Below are 13372 nucleotides of genomic sequence, written 5' to 3'. Positions count from 1 at the left end.
TTTAAGCAATTAAATATTTTGTCCATTTTCAGTATAAATATCTATCAAACATGTATCTTTATGTATAAATATATGGCTCAAAATCATAGCCTCCCAAAAGTGTTTAAAAACTATTTTTTAATTAACTATGATGTGCATTCATATTCAACCCGACAAGCAATGAATGTCCATCTTCCTTATTATCATACAACTCTTGGTCAATTTTTCTTAAAATATAGAGGACCGTCACTTTGGAATACTATTCCCGGTTTTATTAAAACCAGCTCATCATTGTCAGTATTTAAGTTAAGAATGAAAAAACACTTGTGTGATTGTTAAAAATGTTTATATGTATGGTGTCTTAAATTGTCTGACATTATTGTGATGATTGTTGTTATTTATTTGGTGTGGTATTAACTGGAAAAACTAGAGGGGAGGTCTTATTATAAGCCCTTGGGGGTTTCGTACCTCTCCTGCATAATCCATATGAATTGTTTAAATAGCTATTTGTTTTATTCTTCTGTTCTTGTTTGTGCTAAATAAATAAATAAAAAATTTGAAAGTGCTACGGATGATTGGACTTTGTACTGTGAACGAATCGAGCAGTATTTCAAAGCTAATGACATTGATGGTGAAAAGCGGGTGTCAGTGTTGTTGAGTGCGATAGGAGGGAAAGCTTATGCTCTGCTGAGAAGCCTCACTGCGCCCACAAAGCCTGCCGATCTTAGTTTTGACAACATTGTGAAGATAATGCAAGAGCATCTAGCGCCAAAACCGCTGCTCATTGCAGAACGGTTCAGATTTCATAAACGGAATCAGAATGACGGAGAGTCAATCGCAGTTTATGTAGCTGAATTAAAGAAATTGTCAGTTTGGGGACGGACTAAATGACGCGCTGAGAGATCGTCTAGTCTGTGGCATTTCACAAGAGAGTATACTGAAGAGAATGCTCACGGAGGCAGATCTAACATTCAAACGTGCAGTTGAAATTGCTGTAGCCATGGAGACGGCTGCCAGAGACGCTGTAGAGCTGAGATCAGGAGTGAAAATGTGCAGAAAATGCAACAAAGTTGGACACATACAAAGAGCATGTCGGTCTGATGTACCATACATTGAGAAAGAGAGACCGTACAAGGCTCAGAAAATGAAAAGTAGGAATGTCCATGTTGTCGCCCAAAACTCAGATGAAGAAAGTGACACAGGGTTGGCCAATTTAGAAATCTACAGACTGAAAAGTGACTTAAAACAAGCAATCTGGCTTACACCTCAAGTGAATGGACAGAAAATCAGAATGGAACTGGATACAGGCTCCGCTGTATCAGTGATGTCACAGTACGAGTTTGAAAAATATTTCAAAACGACTAAATTAAAGCCATCGCCTGTTAAACTGAAAACATATACTGGTGAGACCATAATCCCTCTAGGGGTGATGCCCGTGACTGTAAAGTACAATGATCAACAGAGTGAATTAGATCTGTACATAGTACGAACAGAGGGACCAGCACTTTGGGGACGTGACTGGTTGAGAAAGTTGCAGCTGGACTGGAAATCCATAAAAAGTCTGCAAGTCACAGTTCCTACATCGACGTGCACTAAATTGAAACTGGAAAAAGTGCTGGATGGGGCTGCAGCTGTGTTTCAGTCGGGAATAGGAACTCTGAAGCATATAAAAGGAAAGATAACCCTGAATGAGAACGCAGGACCCAAGTTTCACAAGCCGCGGCCTGTTCCCTATGCTATTCGCCAGAAAGTGGAAAATGAGCTGGATCGGTTGGAAGCTGAAGGAATACTTTCAAAGGTTGACTGGAGTTCCTGGGCAACTCCAGTTGTTCCTGTTGCCAAGAAAGATGGAACTGTTAGACTTTGCGGGGATTTTAAAGTCTCAGTCAACCCTGAATTGCAGGTAGAACAATATCCACTACCAAGAATAGAGGATATTTTTGCTACACTTTTGCTAAAAAGAGCAATCTGGATAAGACCATATTAAGCAACTATAGACCGATCTCAAATCTTCCTTTCATAGGCAAGATCATTGAAAAAGTTGTCTTCAATCAGCTGAACAAATTCTTAAGCTCGAATGGATACTTTGACAATTTTCAATCTGGTTTCCGACCGCACCACAGCACAGAGACAGCGCTCATAAAGATAATAAACGATATTCGCTTAAATACTGATTCAGGAAAATTATCAGTGCTGGTACTACTCGACCTCAGTGCTGCATTTGACACTGTCGATCATAACATACTTCTTGACAGGCTGGAAAACTGGGTGGGGCTTTCTGGGATAGTCCTAAAATGGTTCAGGTCATACTTAGTCCCTCAAGGCTCAATTCTTGCGCCACTCCTGTTCAACCTGTATATGCTCCCAATGAGAAATAACCAAATTGCTTACCACAGCTATGCAGACGACACACAGCTGTACTTAGCCCTATCGCCTAATGATTACAGCCCCATTGACTCCTTGTGCTGATGCATTGACGAAGTCAACAGTTGGATGTGTCAAAACTTTCTTCAATTAAACAAAGACAAAACTGAAGTTATTGCGTTTGGAAACAAAGATGAAGTTCTCAAGGTGAACGCATACCTTCACTCTAGGGGTCAAACAACTAAAAATCAAGTCAGGAATCTTGGTGTGACACTAGAGTCAGACCTTAGTTTCAGTAGTCATGTCAAAGCAATAACTAAATCAGCATACTATCATCTGAAAAATATTGCAAGAATTAGATGCTTTGTTTCCAGACAAGACTTAGAGAAACTTGTGCATGCTTTCATCACCAGCAGGGTGGATTATTGTAATGGACTCCTCACTGGCCTTCCCAAAAAGACCATAAGATAGTTGCAGCTCATACAGAACGCTGCCGCTAGGATAGTGAGCAGAACCAGAAAATATGAACATATCACACCAGTCCTCAGGTCTTTACACTGGCTCCCAGTTAGATTTAGGATTGATTTTAAAGTATTATTACTGGTATATAAATCATTCAATGGCCTAGGACCTCAATACATTGCAGATATGTTCACTGAATATAAACCCAACAGATCACTCAGATCATTAGGATCATATCAGCTAGAAATACCAAGGGTTCACTCTAAACATGGTGAGTCTGCTTTTAGCTATTATGCCAGCCGCAGCTGGAACCAGCTTCCAGAAGAGGTCAGATGTGCTCCTACAGTGGTCACATTCAAATCCAGACTCAAAACACTTCTGTTTAGCTGTGCATTTACTGAATGAGCACTGTGCCGCTGTTCGTCCGACTGTTTGTACTGTACTGTATTTTATTTTATTTTTCTAAACTGTTTTAATTATTCTTATTTCTTTTAATTATTTTAATTTCTCCTATGTCAGCAGGGCATTTAGCCTGAAACTGTAAATGCCCACTCAGAAGGTGTAGAAGAAAGTGATAATGTGAAAGTGACGTGTATTAATGTGGGTTTGAAAGTAGAACAGTATTTAAATGACGATATTAAAGTTTTCGTCTGAGAAAGAATGTGAACGCAGTGCTAAAGAAAGTGAAAAGAACGTGTGAGTAAATGAGGGAGAAAAGAAAGTTGATAGATGGAAGTCGTAAGAAGATTCAAGGTTAAAAGAAGGTTGAAAGATTTAAGTCTTAAGGGAATCCTTTGAAGGAAAGATCTATAATAATATTATTTATTTTTATTTTGAAAAGTACTGTATTTTATTTTATTTTTCTAAACTGTTTTAATTATTCTTATTTCTTTTCATTATTTTAATTTCTTCTATGTAAAGCACTTTGAATTGCCATTGTGTATGAAATGTGCTATATAAATAAACTTGCCTTGCCTTGCCTTGCCTTGCCTTGCCTTACACTTGCAGGTGGACAGCTCTTTAGTAAAATAGACTTGGCGGAAGCATATTTACAGATGGAAATGGAGGAGGACTCAAAAGTGTTCTTGACTATAAATACTCTCAAGGGCTTGTATCGCTATAACAGGCTTGTTTTCGGCGTCGCCTCAGCACCGGCCTTGTGGCAAAGAGCTATGGATCAGGTACTTCAGGGTTTCTCTGGTACCCAATGCTACCTCTATGACATCATTGTCACAGGTGATAGTGACAGTAGTCACTTGGAGAACTTAGCACGGGTTTTAAAGAAATTGGAAGAGTATGGACTGCGTGCAAGACGTGACAAGTGTGAGTTTTTCAAAAATACCATCACGTATTGTGGACACAGAATTGATGTGAATGGTCTGCACAAGTGTCACGACAAGCTAAGAGCTGTTGCAGAGGCTCCAGAACCGAAAGATGTCTCGTAATTGAGGTCCTTCCTTGGATTTGTCAATTACTACAACACATTTTTGCCAAATCTATCTACTGTTCTCCATCCTCTAAATGCCCTGTTACAAGCAGGAAAGAAATGGACATGGACAAAGCAATGCAGGCAAGCTTTTCAGGAAGCAAAGAGACTAGTGATGTCAGATACAGTTCTGACTCACTATGACCCACAAAAGCCACTAAAGTTGGCATGCGACGCCTCACCATACGGCATCGGGGCGGTGCTCTCGCATGTGATGGGTGATGGAACGGAGCGCCCCATAGCTTTTGCATCACGCTCCCTCAGTGCGGCAGAGAAGAACTATGCTCAGATTGATAGGGAAGCTTTGAGCCTGGTATGGGGCGTAAAACGATTTAATCAGTATCTGTATGGAAACAACTTTACCTTGGTTACAGACCATCAGCCGCTGGTTTCCATCTTCAGTCCTCAGAAAGGAGTTCCACTGACAGCAGCAGCACGGATGCAAAGGTGGGCATTGTTTCTTGGAGGACATAGATACCAGATTGAATTCAAAAGAACACACAGACATGCTAATGCAGATGGACAATCACGTCTACCATTGGATGGGTGTGATTCAAAGACAGAGAACGTAAGCACACCTTCGGATGTTTTTACAATTGCTCAGCTTGAGAGTTCTCCTGTTACCGACGAAATGATTCGAAGAGAAACCAGGAGAGATCCTGCATTGTCTCAGGTATATTTAGCTATACAGTCTGGCTGGAATGCAGAGCAGAAGATTCGTTTCACACAATTCTATCAGCGCCGTGATGAACTAACCCTGGATGGTGGTTGCATCATGTGGGGATTAAGAGTTGTTGTACCTCCTAAGTTGCGAACTTGAGTCTTGGAGGAGCTTCATGTTGGGCATCTAGGAGTGGTAAAGATGAAGTCACTTGCTAGAAGCTTCGTATCTTCGTATTTTGCCTGCGTTACCGTGGCAAAGGATCCATGTTGACTTTGCGGGTCCTTTCATGGGCACCACATTGTTGGTTGTGGTCGATGCGTGTTCAAAGTGGCCAGAAGTGTTCAGTATGACCTCCACAACCGCTGGCCAAACTGTGACTGTTCTGAGAGAACTTTTTGCAAGGACTGGTGTACCAGAACAGCTGGTGAGTGACAATGGTCCCCAGTTTATCTCTGAGGAGTTCCAGATCTTCTTAAAGAACAATGGAATCAAACATGTGACCTCAGCGCCCTACCACCCAGCTACAAATGGCTTAGCTGAGAGATTTGTGCAAAGCTTGAAGAATGTACTACGGGCCATGACATGTGAAAAGATCACATTGAACCAGAAGCTACACAATTTCTTGTTTGCATATCGAAATGCAACTCATGTCACTACAAATCGAACACCTGCCATGTTGTTCCTTGGTAGACCCTTACGTTCAAGGCTGGATTTGTTGAAACCTAATCTGAGGAGGACCGTACACGACAGACAGATAAAGCAATCACAAGGAGGGGAAAAAACGAGAGAGCTGGAAATAGGAGAGAGTGTTGGAACTACAGAGGAGATCACAAATGGACACTTGCAAAGGTAAAAGAAAGAACAGGACCACTCTCATATACAGTTGAGATTGCACCAGATACTATCTGGAGACGACACATTGATCAGTTGAGAAGATCAAATGTTCCTCTGGAGAGTGTTCCCTCGAGTGTTCCATTCACCACTACTGATACTGTTTCCAGTGGAAGTGATACAACAACACTTCAAGATGGCACTGTATCTTCCAGTGAAGTGCCACAAGCACTAACTCCAACTTGTGAAGAGAAACGTTACCTTACCCGTGTACGGAAACCACCAACCCGTCTGGATTTATAAAAAGGAACCTGGAGTGGGACATTATAGTCATACAGTAGCTTAAGTTTGTTCCTTTTGAAAAAAAGTTTTGTTAACAGAGAAATATTGTTTGTTAAGATTTTCTTATCTAAGGGGGGAGGAAGTGTAGTGTATTGAGTAGAATGCACTCAGAGTAAACTCAGGAATAAGCACTGCTTGGCCACTCTAGATTAACTCGGGGTTAGATTTTGGTTGGCCAGTTAATTGTCTAAAGAAACAAGAAACACATGTGTTCACAAAGTTGTTCATTCTGATATTGCACAGTAAAAAGAAAAGAAGAATTGCCCATCGTTGTCTCTACTCTGATTTGTGTTGTTTAAACAATAGACAAACACAACAGAGTGAACAGCAACGGTCCTAGTACTGAGCCTTGTGGTACGCCATACTGAACTTGTGATCGATAAGACATCTCTTAATTTACTGCTACAAACTGATTTGAGTTAAACCATGCTAATGCAATTCCACTAATGCCAACATCATTTTCGAGTCTATTTAAAAGAATGTTGTGGTCAATGGTGTCAAATGCAGCACTAAGATTGAGTAACACTAATAGAGAGATACAACCACGATCGGATGATAAGACCAAATAATTTGTAACTCTAATGAGAGCTGTCTCGGTACTATGGTATGGTCTAAATCCGGACTGAAAATCCTCGCAGATAATCATTTCTATATTCATTGAATGAATCAAATATATACCCATATGATTTCTGTGAGTGTTTAACCATTTTCTTTTAGGTGCATTCCAATGTATGCTCTTGATTTATGTTCGCATACAAGGGCCCTTTAGATAATAATTCTCTTGAGATACAGAGAGCGGCGAGAAGGACTTTGTACTCATGTGTTGCTTATACCTTCATATATCTGCATCTATACGGTACATTCATGCCTTTTAGCATTCACGCTTTCTGTGTTTTTGCCTCATACTACTCCTCTTTAAAAGAGAATAAATTCCATCCCTCATCCCATCCATGCATGATCATGCTTCTTTCCTGAGGATCTGCTTGATATCTGATACAGTAGCATGAATACGACAGCTTACAAAACTATCAGATTAAATACGAAATATGACATTTATTCATTAAGTCAAATCAAGTCACCTTCATGTATAGCGCTTTTAACAATATAGATTGTTTTGTGATAATAGGAGGCTAAGTTTTCTCCCTCAGCGCTGGGTTTGGCATTGTTCATTCAATCAATCAGTAAATCTAACAGTAGCCTATGTTTATTTCTGTTTATGTTTTTTGCAAGAACTGTTGTTCTTACCATTATGGATATTTGGAAGAATTTACATTATTATATTCTGATGTCCATGAGCATAAAAACAAATTGATTTTGGCAGATCAACTCCTACCACAGCAATCACATCATCAGTGAAGCTCCTCCCACTGCAGTTCAGAATGAAACACACTGAAGATCCTGAAGAACAAAGAGGTTGGTGTTTATTCTTCATTCATTCATGATGCTGAAGAACATTCATGTTAGAAACATTCAAGCACTTCATCACATTTAGATAAACAGTTCAACTATGAAATGGTACAGAATGTTCTGGGTTTTTTTTTTTTTTTACAAATGGTCAGTAAAGGGAGGTTCTCTTTCATAGGTTCACTCAACGTTGCATAGCTTAAGACGCAGTGGGAACGCCCTCTGGGTGTGCTGATTGACTGAAGCCCTTATAGAATCACGCCAATTTATTGACTGATGGCGCGCGCCCGAACACTTTTACGTCGTCACATTATATATGCGCGCGCCATCTTCTCCTCAGAATTCTCTGCCTTCTCAAAGCTGTAATTTTAAGCCCTTCGGTCTCGGATTTTCTGACCCGAATATTGGATTTAGCATCAACATTCTTCATCTGCACTTCAGTGACTGCGAATAGTGGAACTCAGTTCTCCTTGCGGTGAAGTGCCATGGAGTTTCGTCGTTGCCTTCCGCCATGCGCTCGCTTTATTGCGAGTGACGACCCTCACAGTAAGTGTGTAAATTATATGGGTTTTTCGCATGCACGCGAGGCTGTTCTAGGCTTGTCAAAATGTACATTTTGTGACAACCTGCTTCTCAAAACCGTCCGCTCTAGGCTCGCGGTTTTTGAGGAGTCATTTGTTTCCCCCCGTCGAGACCGCTGAGGCCTCGTGGGGATCCGCGACCTGGGGTTCGGATGTAGAGCTCGAGGATATAGAGTATGAGCAGATGGGCCTCGCCCTTTCTCTCCCGAGCACGCAGGCAGCGTCCTGCCAGTCGAGTTTTCACATGATTATTTATGCCCCAGCCCGGGAGCATGCGAGACGGTTTCTTTCGGGCTGGAAAATGTGATTTACATTGTAGCGTCTTACTCCGAGGATTCTGGGCCTGCCTTAGCTGATGACGTTTTCCGCTACAAAAGAACACGCTACAGAGAAGCTCGCTATCGACTGGCCCGACGAGCCCTGCGAGTCACAATCGTCTAAACTCGCCTAAAGATTTTTAAGTGGCCCTAATTCTAGACCAGAGCGGAGAAACCTGCTCTTTTTCAGTGATCTGCATCACGAGATCTCCAGATCCTGGAAACAACCTTTTTCCGCTCGTCTGACAAATGCGGCAGCCGCCAACTTCACCAACCTTGTTGGTTCTGTGGAGCAGGGCTTCCGCCATCCCAGCGGTTGAGGACACGTTGGCTACTCACCTTTCTCCGTCATCTGCTCCGTCGTGGAAATCTCGCCCCCTCCTTCCCTCTAAATCGTGCAGGACTACTTCCGCCCTTATCGGAAAGTCCTACATGGGAGCTGGTCAGGCAGGCATGGCCCTACGTACAATGGCATTCCACTTCCCAACAATGTTGAAAGAGACTAAAATTCTTGGGGAGCTTCTACTTTAAAGACATCAACTCCAAACCGACCTCTATATCAGTCCTATACGCATGAATACTGTCAGCGACTTCTTGGTCTGTACACTCTCCAGTTGGTCTTGTTTGCAGTAGCCCTGCTTTTTCTCCTTTAAACAATTCCAATGAAATGTTCTTTTTTGAACACTTGTGACAATGTTAACACAGTGTGAGTGAATAAAAAAAATGTTTTGCTTATAATTTAGCCAGTATTAACTTGTCTGTTGCAATATGGGTGATGCAAGATGGTTTAAACCACTTGATTTTCAGCATAACACATTTTTTGTGCACCTGTACTTTTGAAGTGTGCATTTAATGTTTTATTTAATGTCATTTTGTATGTAAGATGTATCCTATTTGTCTGCAAAACTGATTAAACATTACAGAACAGCTACAATAATTGCTATCTGTGTACTTTACACACATCACAAAATTTCATAAATGGTGGAAAAGTGCATTTTCATAGTAATACTATTGAACACTTTCTAAAAGAATGTTCTAAAGTACTAGTGTGAATAACTTCACGTCATAATTAGACTCAAATCTAACTTAAAATACACTCAAACTTAATATTACAGTGTTGATATTAAAATGTGTACTTTTAAAATATGCTTTCAGTGTGTTGCAATGAAAATTTTGAGCATACAATTTAAAATATATCAAAAATATGTTTTAATTTTTTTTCAAATAAGTACACTTTAGAAAGTACACATAACTTTCACTTAAAGTATATTTTAGTATAATATATTTCTATAAAGTGTAATATAGTATAATTATTTTAAAGTGTGTTAAAAGTGTTAGCGTGAAAGCGTAATGCCAGTATACTTTTTATATATGTACAAAAAGTACAATTTGTGTAAGTACATTTTCAACATACTATTGGAAATATAAATATACTTGAAATACACTGAAGTAAAAAAATTATTTCGCTTGGGGCTTTTGGAGATTAACTGGCATAAAGTTTGACGTTCGCAAATTTAGGGACCGTCTATAAAGTTACATAAGATTATTGGCATTCAAGTTTCTAACCTCAATAACATTTGAAGAGAATGACTTAGTCACAAAACCAAAAGTGTTCATGTAGGGGTCAGGCATGATGCACTCCTTTTATATTTTAGGTATTTATTTATAAGTAAACTGTCAAATCATATGCAAATATTACATAGTGGGAGAGCGGGGTACTCTCATCGTTTGATAAACACAAATAGCTATGGTTGAGCCACTGTAGTCTGTTGGACTATTTTAACGATGCATGCGGTGATGTGGTTTCTCCACTGCATGGATCTTTATGTGTCGCTTCAGGTTAGCTTTAATAGAGAAACTCTTCCCGCACTGATCACATGTGTGTGGCTTCTCTCTGGTGTGGATCCTCTCATGTGTTTTAAGATGTGCTGACAGACTGAATCTCTTGTCACAGCGTGAACACTTGTAAGGTTTTTCTCCAGTGTGGATCCTCTCATGTCTTTTCAGATGTTCTGATCGACTGAATCTCTTGTCACAGTGTGAACACTTGTAAGGTTTTTCTCCAGTGTGGTTCCTCTCATGTGTTTTCAAATTTGAAGACTGACTGAAACTCTTGTCACAGTGTGAACACTTGTAAGGTTTTTCTCCAGTATGTGTCTTTTCATGTGTTTTTATATGTGATGACAGACTGAATCTCTTGTCACAGTGTGAACACTTGTAAGGTTTTTCTCCAGTATGTGTCTTTTCATGTGTTTTCAGAGATAATGGCAGACTGAATCTCTTGTCACAGTGTGAACACTTGTAAGGTTTTTCTCCAGTGTGGATCCTCTCATGTGTTTTCAGAGATGATGACTCTCTGAATCTCTTGTCACAGTGTGAACACTTGTAAGGTTTTTCTCCAGTGTGGATCCTCTCATGTGTTTTCAGATTTGCTGACTGACTGAATCTCTTGTCACAGTGTGAACACTTGTAAGGTTTTTCTCCAGTGTGAATTCTCTGGTGCAGTTTTAAACCGTCCGCTGTAATAAAAGTCTTCTCACACTCAAAGCACATGTACTCTCTCACACCAGTGTGTATTTTCTGATGTGTGTGTAAATTTTGCAACTGTGAAAAACTCTTCCCACACACAGAACACGAATATGGCTTCTCCTTCGTGTGAACTCTCAGGTGTTCCTTTAGGTGTGATGCACTAAGAAATGCTCTGCCGCATTGAACACATGTGAACGGCTTCTCTCCGGTGTGAATCATCATGTGTTCTTTAAGATATCGTTTGCATGAGAATCTCTTCCCACACTGATCACATGTGAACGGCTTCTCTCCGGTGTGAATCATCATGTGATGCTCAAGATGTTGTTTTGTTGTGAAACTCTTTCCACATTGATCACATTTGAACAGCTCTCCGGTGTGGATTCTCATGTGACGCTCAAAATGATATTTGTTTGTAAAGCTATTTCCACACTGATCACATGTGAACGGCTTCACGCTTTTCGGTTTGACATGATGTTCTTCCTCCACTTCACTCAGTTCTTCACTCTCCTCCACTTCACTCAGTTCTTCACTCTCCTCCTCCACTTCACTCAGTTCTTCACTCTCCTCCGTCACTTCACTCAGTTCTTCAGTCTCCTTCACTTCACTCAGTTCTTCTCTCTCCTCCTTCACTTCACTCAGTTCTTCACTCTCCTCCTTCATTTCACTCAGTTCTTCACACTCCTCCTTCACTTCCATCAGGTCTGACATGAAAGAAACAAATGTTACATTTAATTTTCAGTACATCAAAATAATTCAAAGAGAAATATAAAGGACATGAAAGTGAGCCCTGATGTAATGGTAGAAAGTAGACAACTGTTATAAAATATTATGATAATTTCATGCCTTTTTATAAATTATTATATGTCCTTGAAACTTTCCATGAATGAGGAAAATTTATCTTCCAATTATTATCTTTAAAACATTAGCTTTCACTGTTATGCCGATGATACTCAGCTGTATATTTCTTCAAAACCTAACGAAACTTACCAATTCACAAAATTAACAGAATACATAGCTGATATCAAAAAATTGGATGACTAGTAATTTCTAAACTACTAAATTCTGAAAAAACTGATTCTAATTATTGGACAAAAAACTTCCTTTCATAATAACGTAGAATACTGTCTAACACTTGATGGCTGCTCTGTTAAGTCTTCGTCGTCGGTTAGGAACCTGGGTGTGCTCTTTGATACCAATCTTTCATTTGAAAGTCACGTGTCTAGTATCTGTAAAACCGCATTTTTCCATCTTAAAAATATATCTAAATTACGCCATATGCTCTCATTGACAAATGCGGAACAATTAGTTAATGCGTTCATGACCTCAAGGCTAGATTATTGTAATGCTCTACTGGGTGGTTGCCCTGCACGCTTAATAGACAAACTACAGCTGGTCCAAAACGCAGCAGCTCGAGTTCTTACCAGAACCAGGAAGTATGACCATATTAGCCCAGTTCTGTCAAAACTGCATTGGCTCCCTAATAAACATCGCATACATTTTAAAATATTGCTGATTACTTACAAAGCACTAAATGGTTTAGCTCCGCAGTATTTGAGCGAGCTCTTAACGCATTATAGTCCTTCACGTCTATTGCGATCTCAAAATTCCGGCCAGTTGATAATACCTAGAATATCAAAATCGACTGCTGCCAGTAGATCCTTCTATTTAGCACCAAAACTTTGGAACAGTCTTCCTAACATTGTCCGGGAAGCAGACACACTCGTCTTGATTCAGGCCGTATCCAGATCTGACGAAGGACCTTCGCCTGGACCCGATGACAACGCAGTGCTGAAGTGCCAACTAGTCTCTCCCTATGGAGGATCCCTTTACCACTCTACAGATAATGCTTCGTCGGTAAAATTCATTTTGCGTACCTACCCCAAAGTGACAAAATGAAATAAAATTCTGTATCTAAATTTATAAGGAAAGACCAGTACTTTGTTTAGGCTTGTTTTGTAGTAAATTACAACCCTGCGCACATATATTCAAACACGCATAACTATAGACCCAATTCTTAATGCACATGTGAGTGTCATCAGCGTTTATCACAGGTTTGCGTTTAAAGTCTGTGTAGAGAGAATGGTGTCGTCTTAGCGGCCCCTAATTTAAGTCAAGTCAAGTATATTTCTATACCGCTTTTCACAATACAGATTGTATCAAAGCAGCTTCACAGTATTAAATTAAAATAATACCACAAGGTTTGTTTCTAGTGGAATTTATTTATTGATAAAATTAAATTAAATATCCCCAAAATATCCCCAACTGAGCAAGCCAAAGGCAACAGTGGCAAGGAACCAAAAAACTCCATGGGAGAACCCAGGCTCAGTCGGGGGCCAGTTCTCCTCTGGCATTTATGAACTAGAGACCGGATTTAACTGTAAGATTAAAAGTATTATATGAATGCCTGGCTGAA

General features: G+C 40.0%; 3 protein-coding genes across 4 annotated transcripts in view; 1 reads left to right on the top strand and 2 right to left on the bottom strand.

Annotated features, from left to right (window-relative positions):
• The window catches only part of LOC309492495 (uncharacterized protein), a 201847-nt gene that overhangs the window by 104638 nt on the left and 83837 nt on the right, over window positions 1–13372 (bottom strand). The window lies entirely within an intron of this gene.
• The window catches only part of LOC309490066 (uncharacterized protein), a 117981-nt gene that overhangs the window by 43940 nt on the left and 60669 nt on the right, over window positions 1–13372 (top strand). The window lies entirely within an intron of this gene.
• Window positions 10073–13372, bottom strand: part of LOC309490693 (uncharacterized protein) — a 30406-nt gene continuing 27106 nt past the window's right edge. Inside the window, exon 2 of the mRNA XM_082159899.1 lies at window positions 10073–11660. Coding sequence (XP_082016025.1) covers window positions 10210–11660 — 1451 coding nt within the window. The 3' untranslated portion in view covers window positions 10073–10209. The remainder of the gene's footprint in view (window positions 11661–13372) is intronic.

Source organism: Leuciscus leuciscus (genome assembly GCF_965113295.1).
Source record: "Leuciscus leuciscus genome assembly, chromosome: 1".
Taxonomy (NCBI): Eukaryota; Metazoa; Chordata; class Actinopteri; order Cypriniformes; family Leuciscidae; genus Leuciscus; species Leuciscus leuciscus.
The sequence above is the reverse complement of the archived record's forward strand: the minus strand, read 5'-3'. Positions and strand labels throughout refer to the sequence as shown.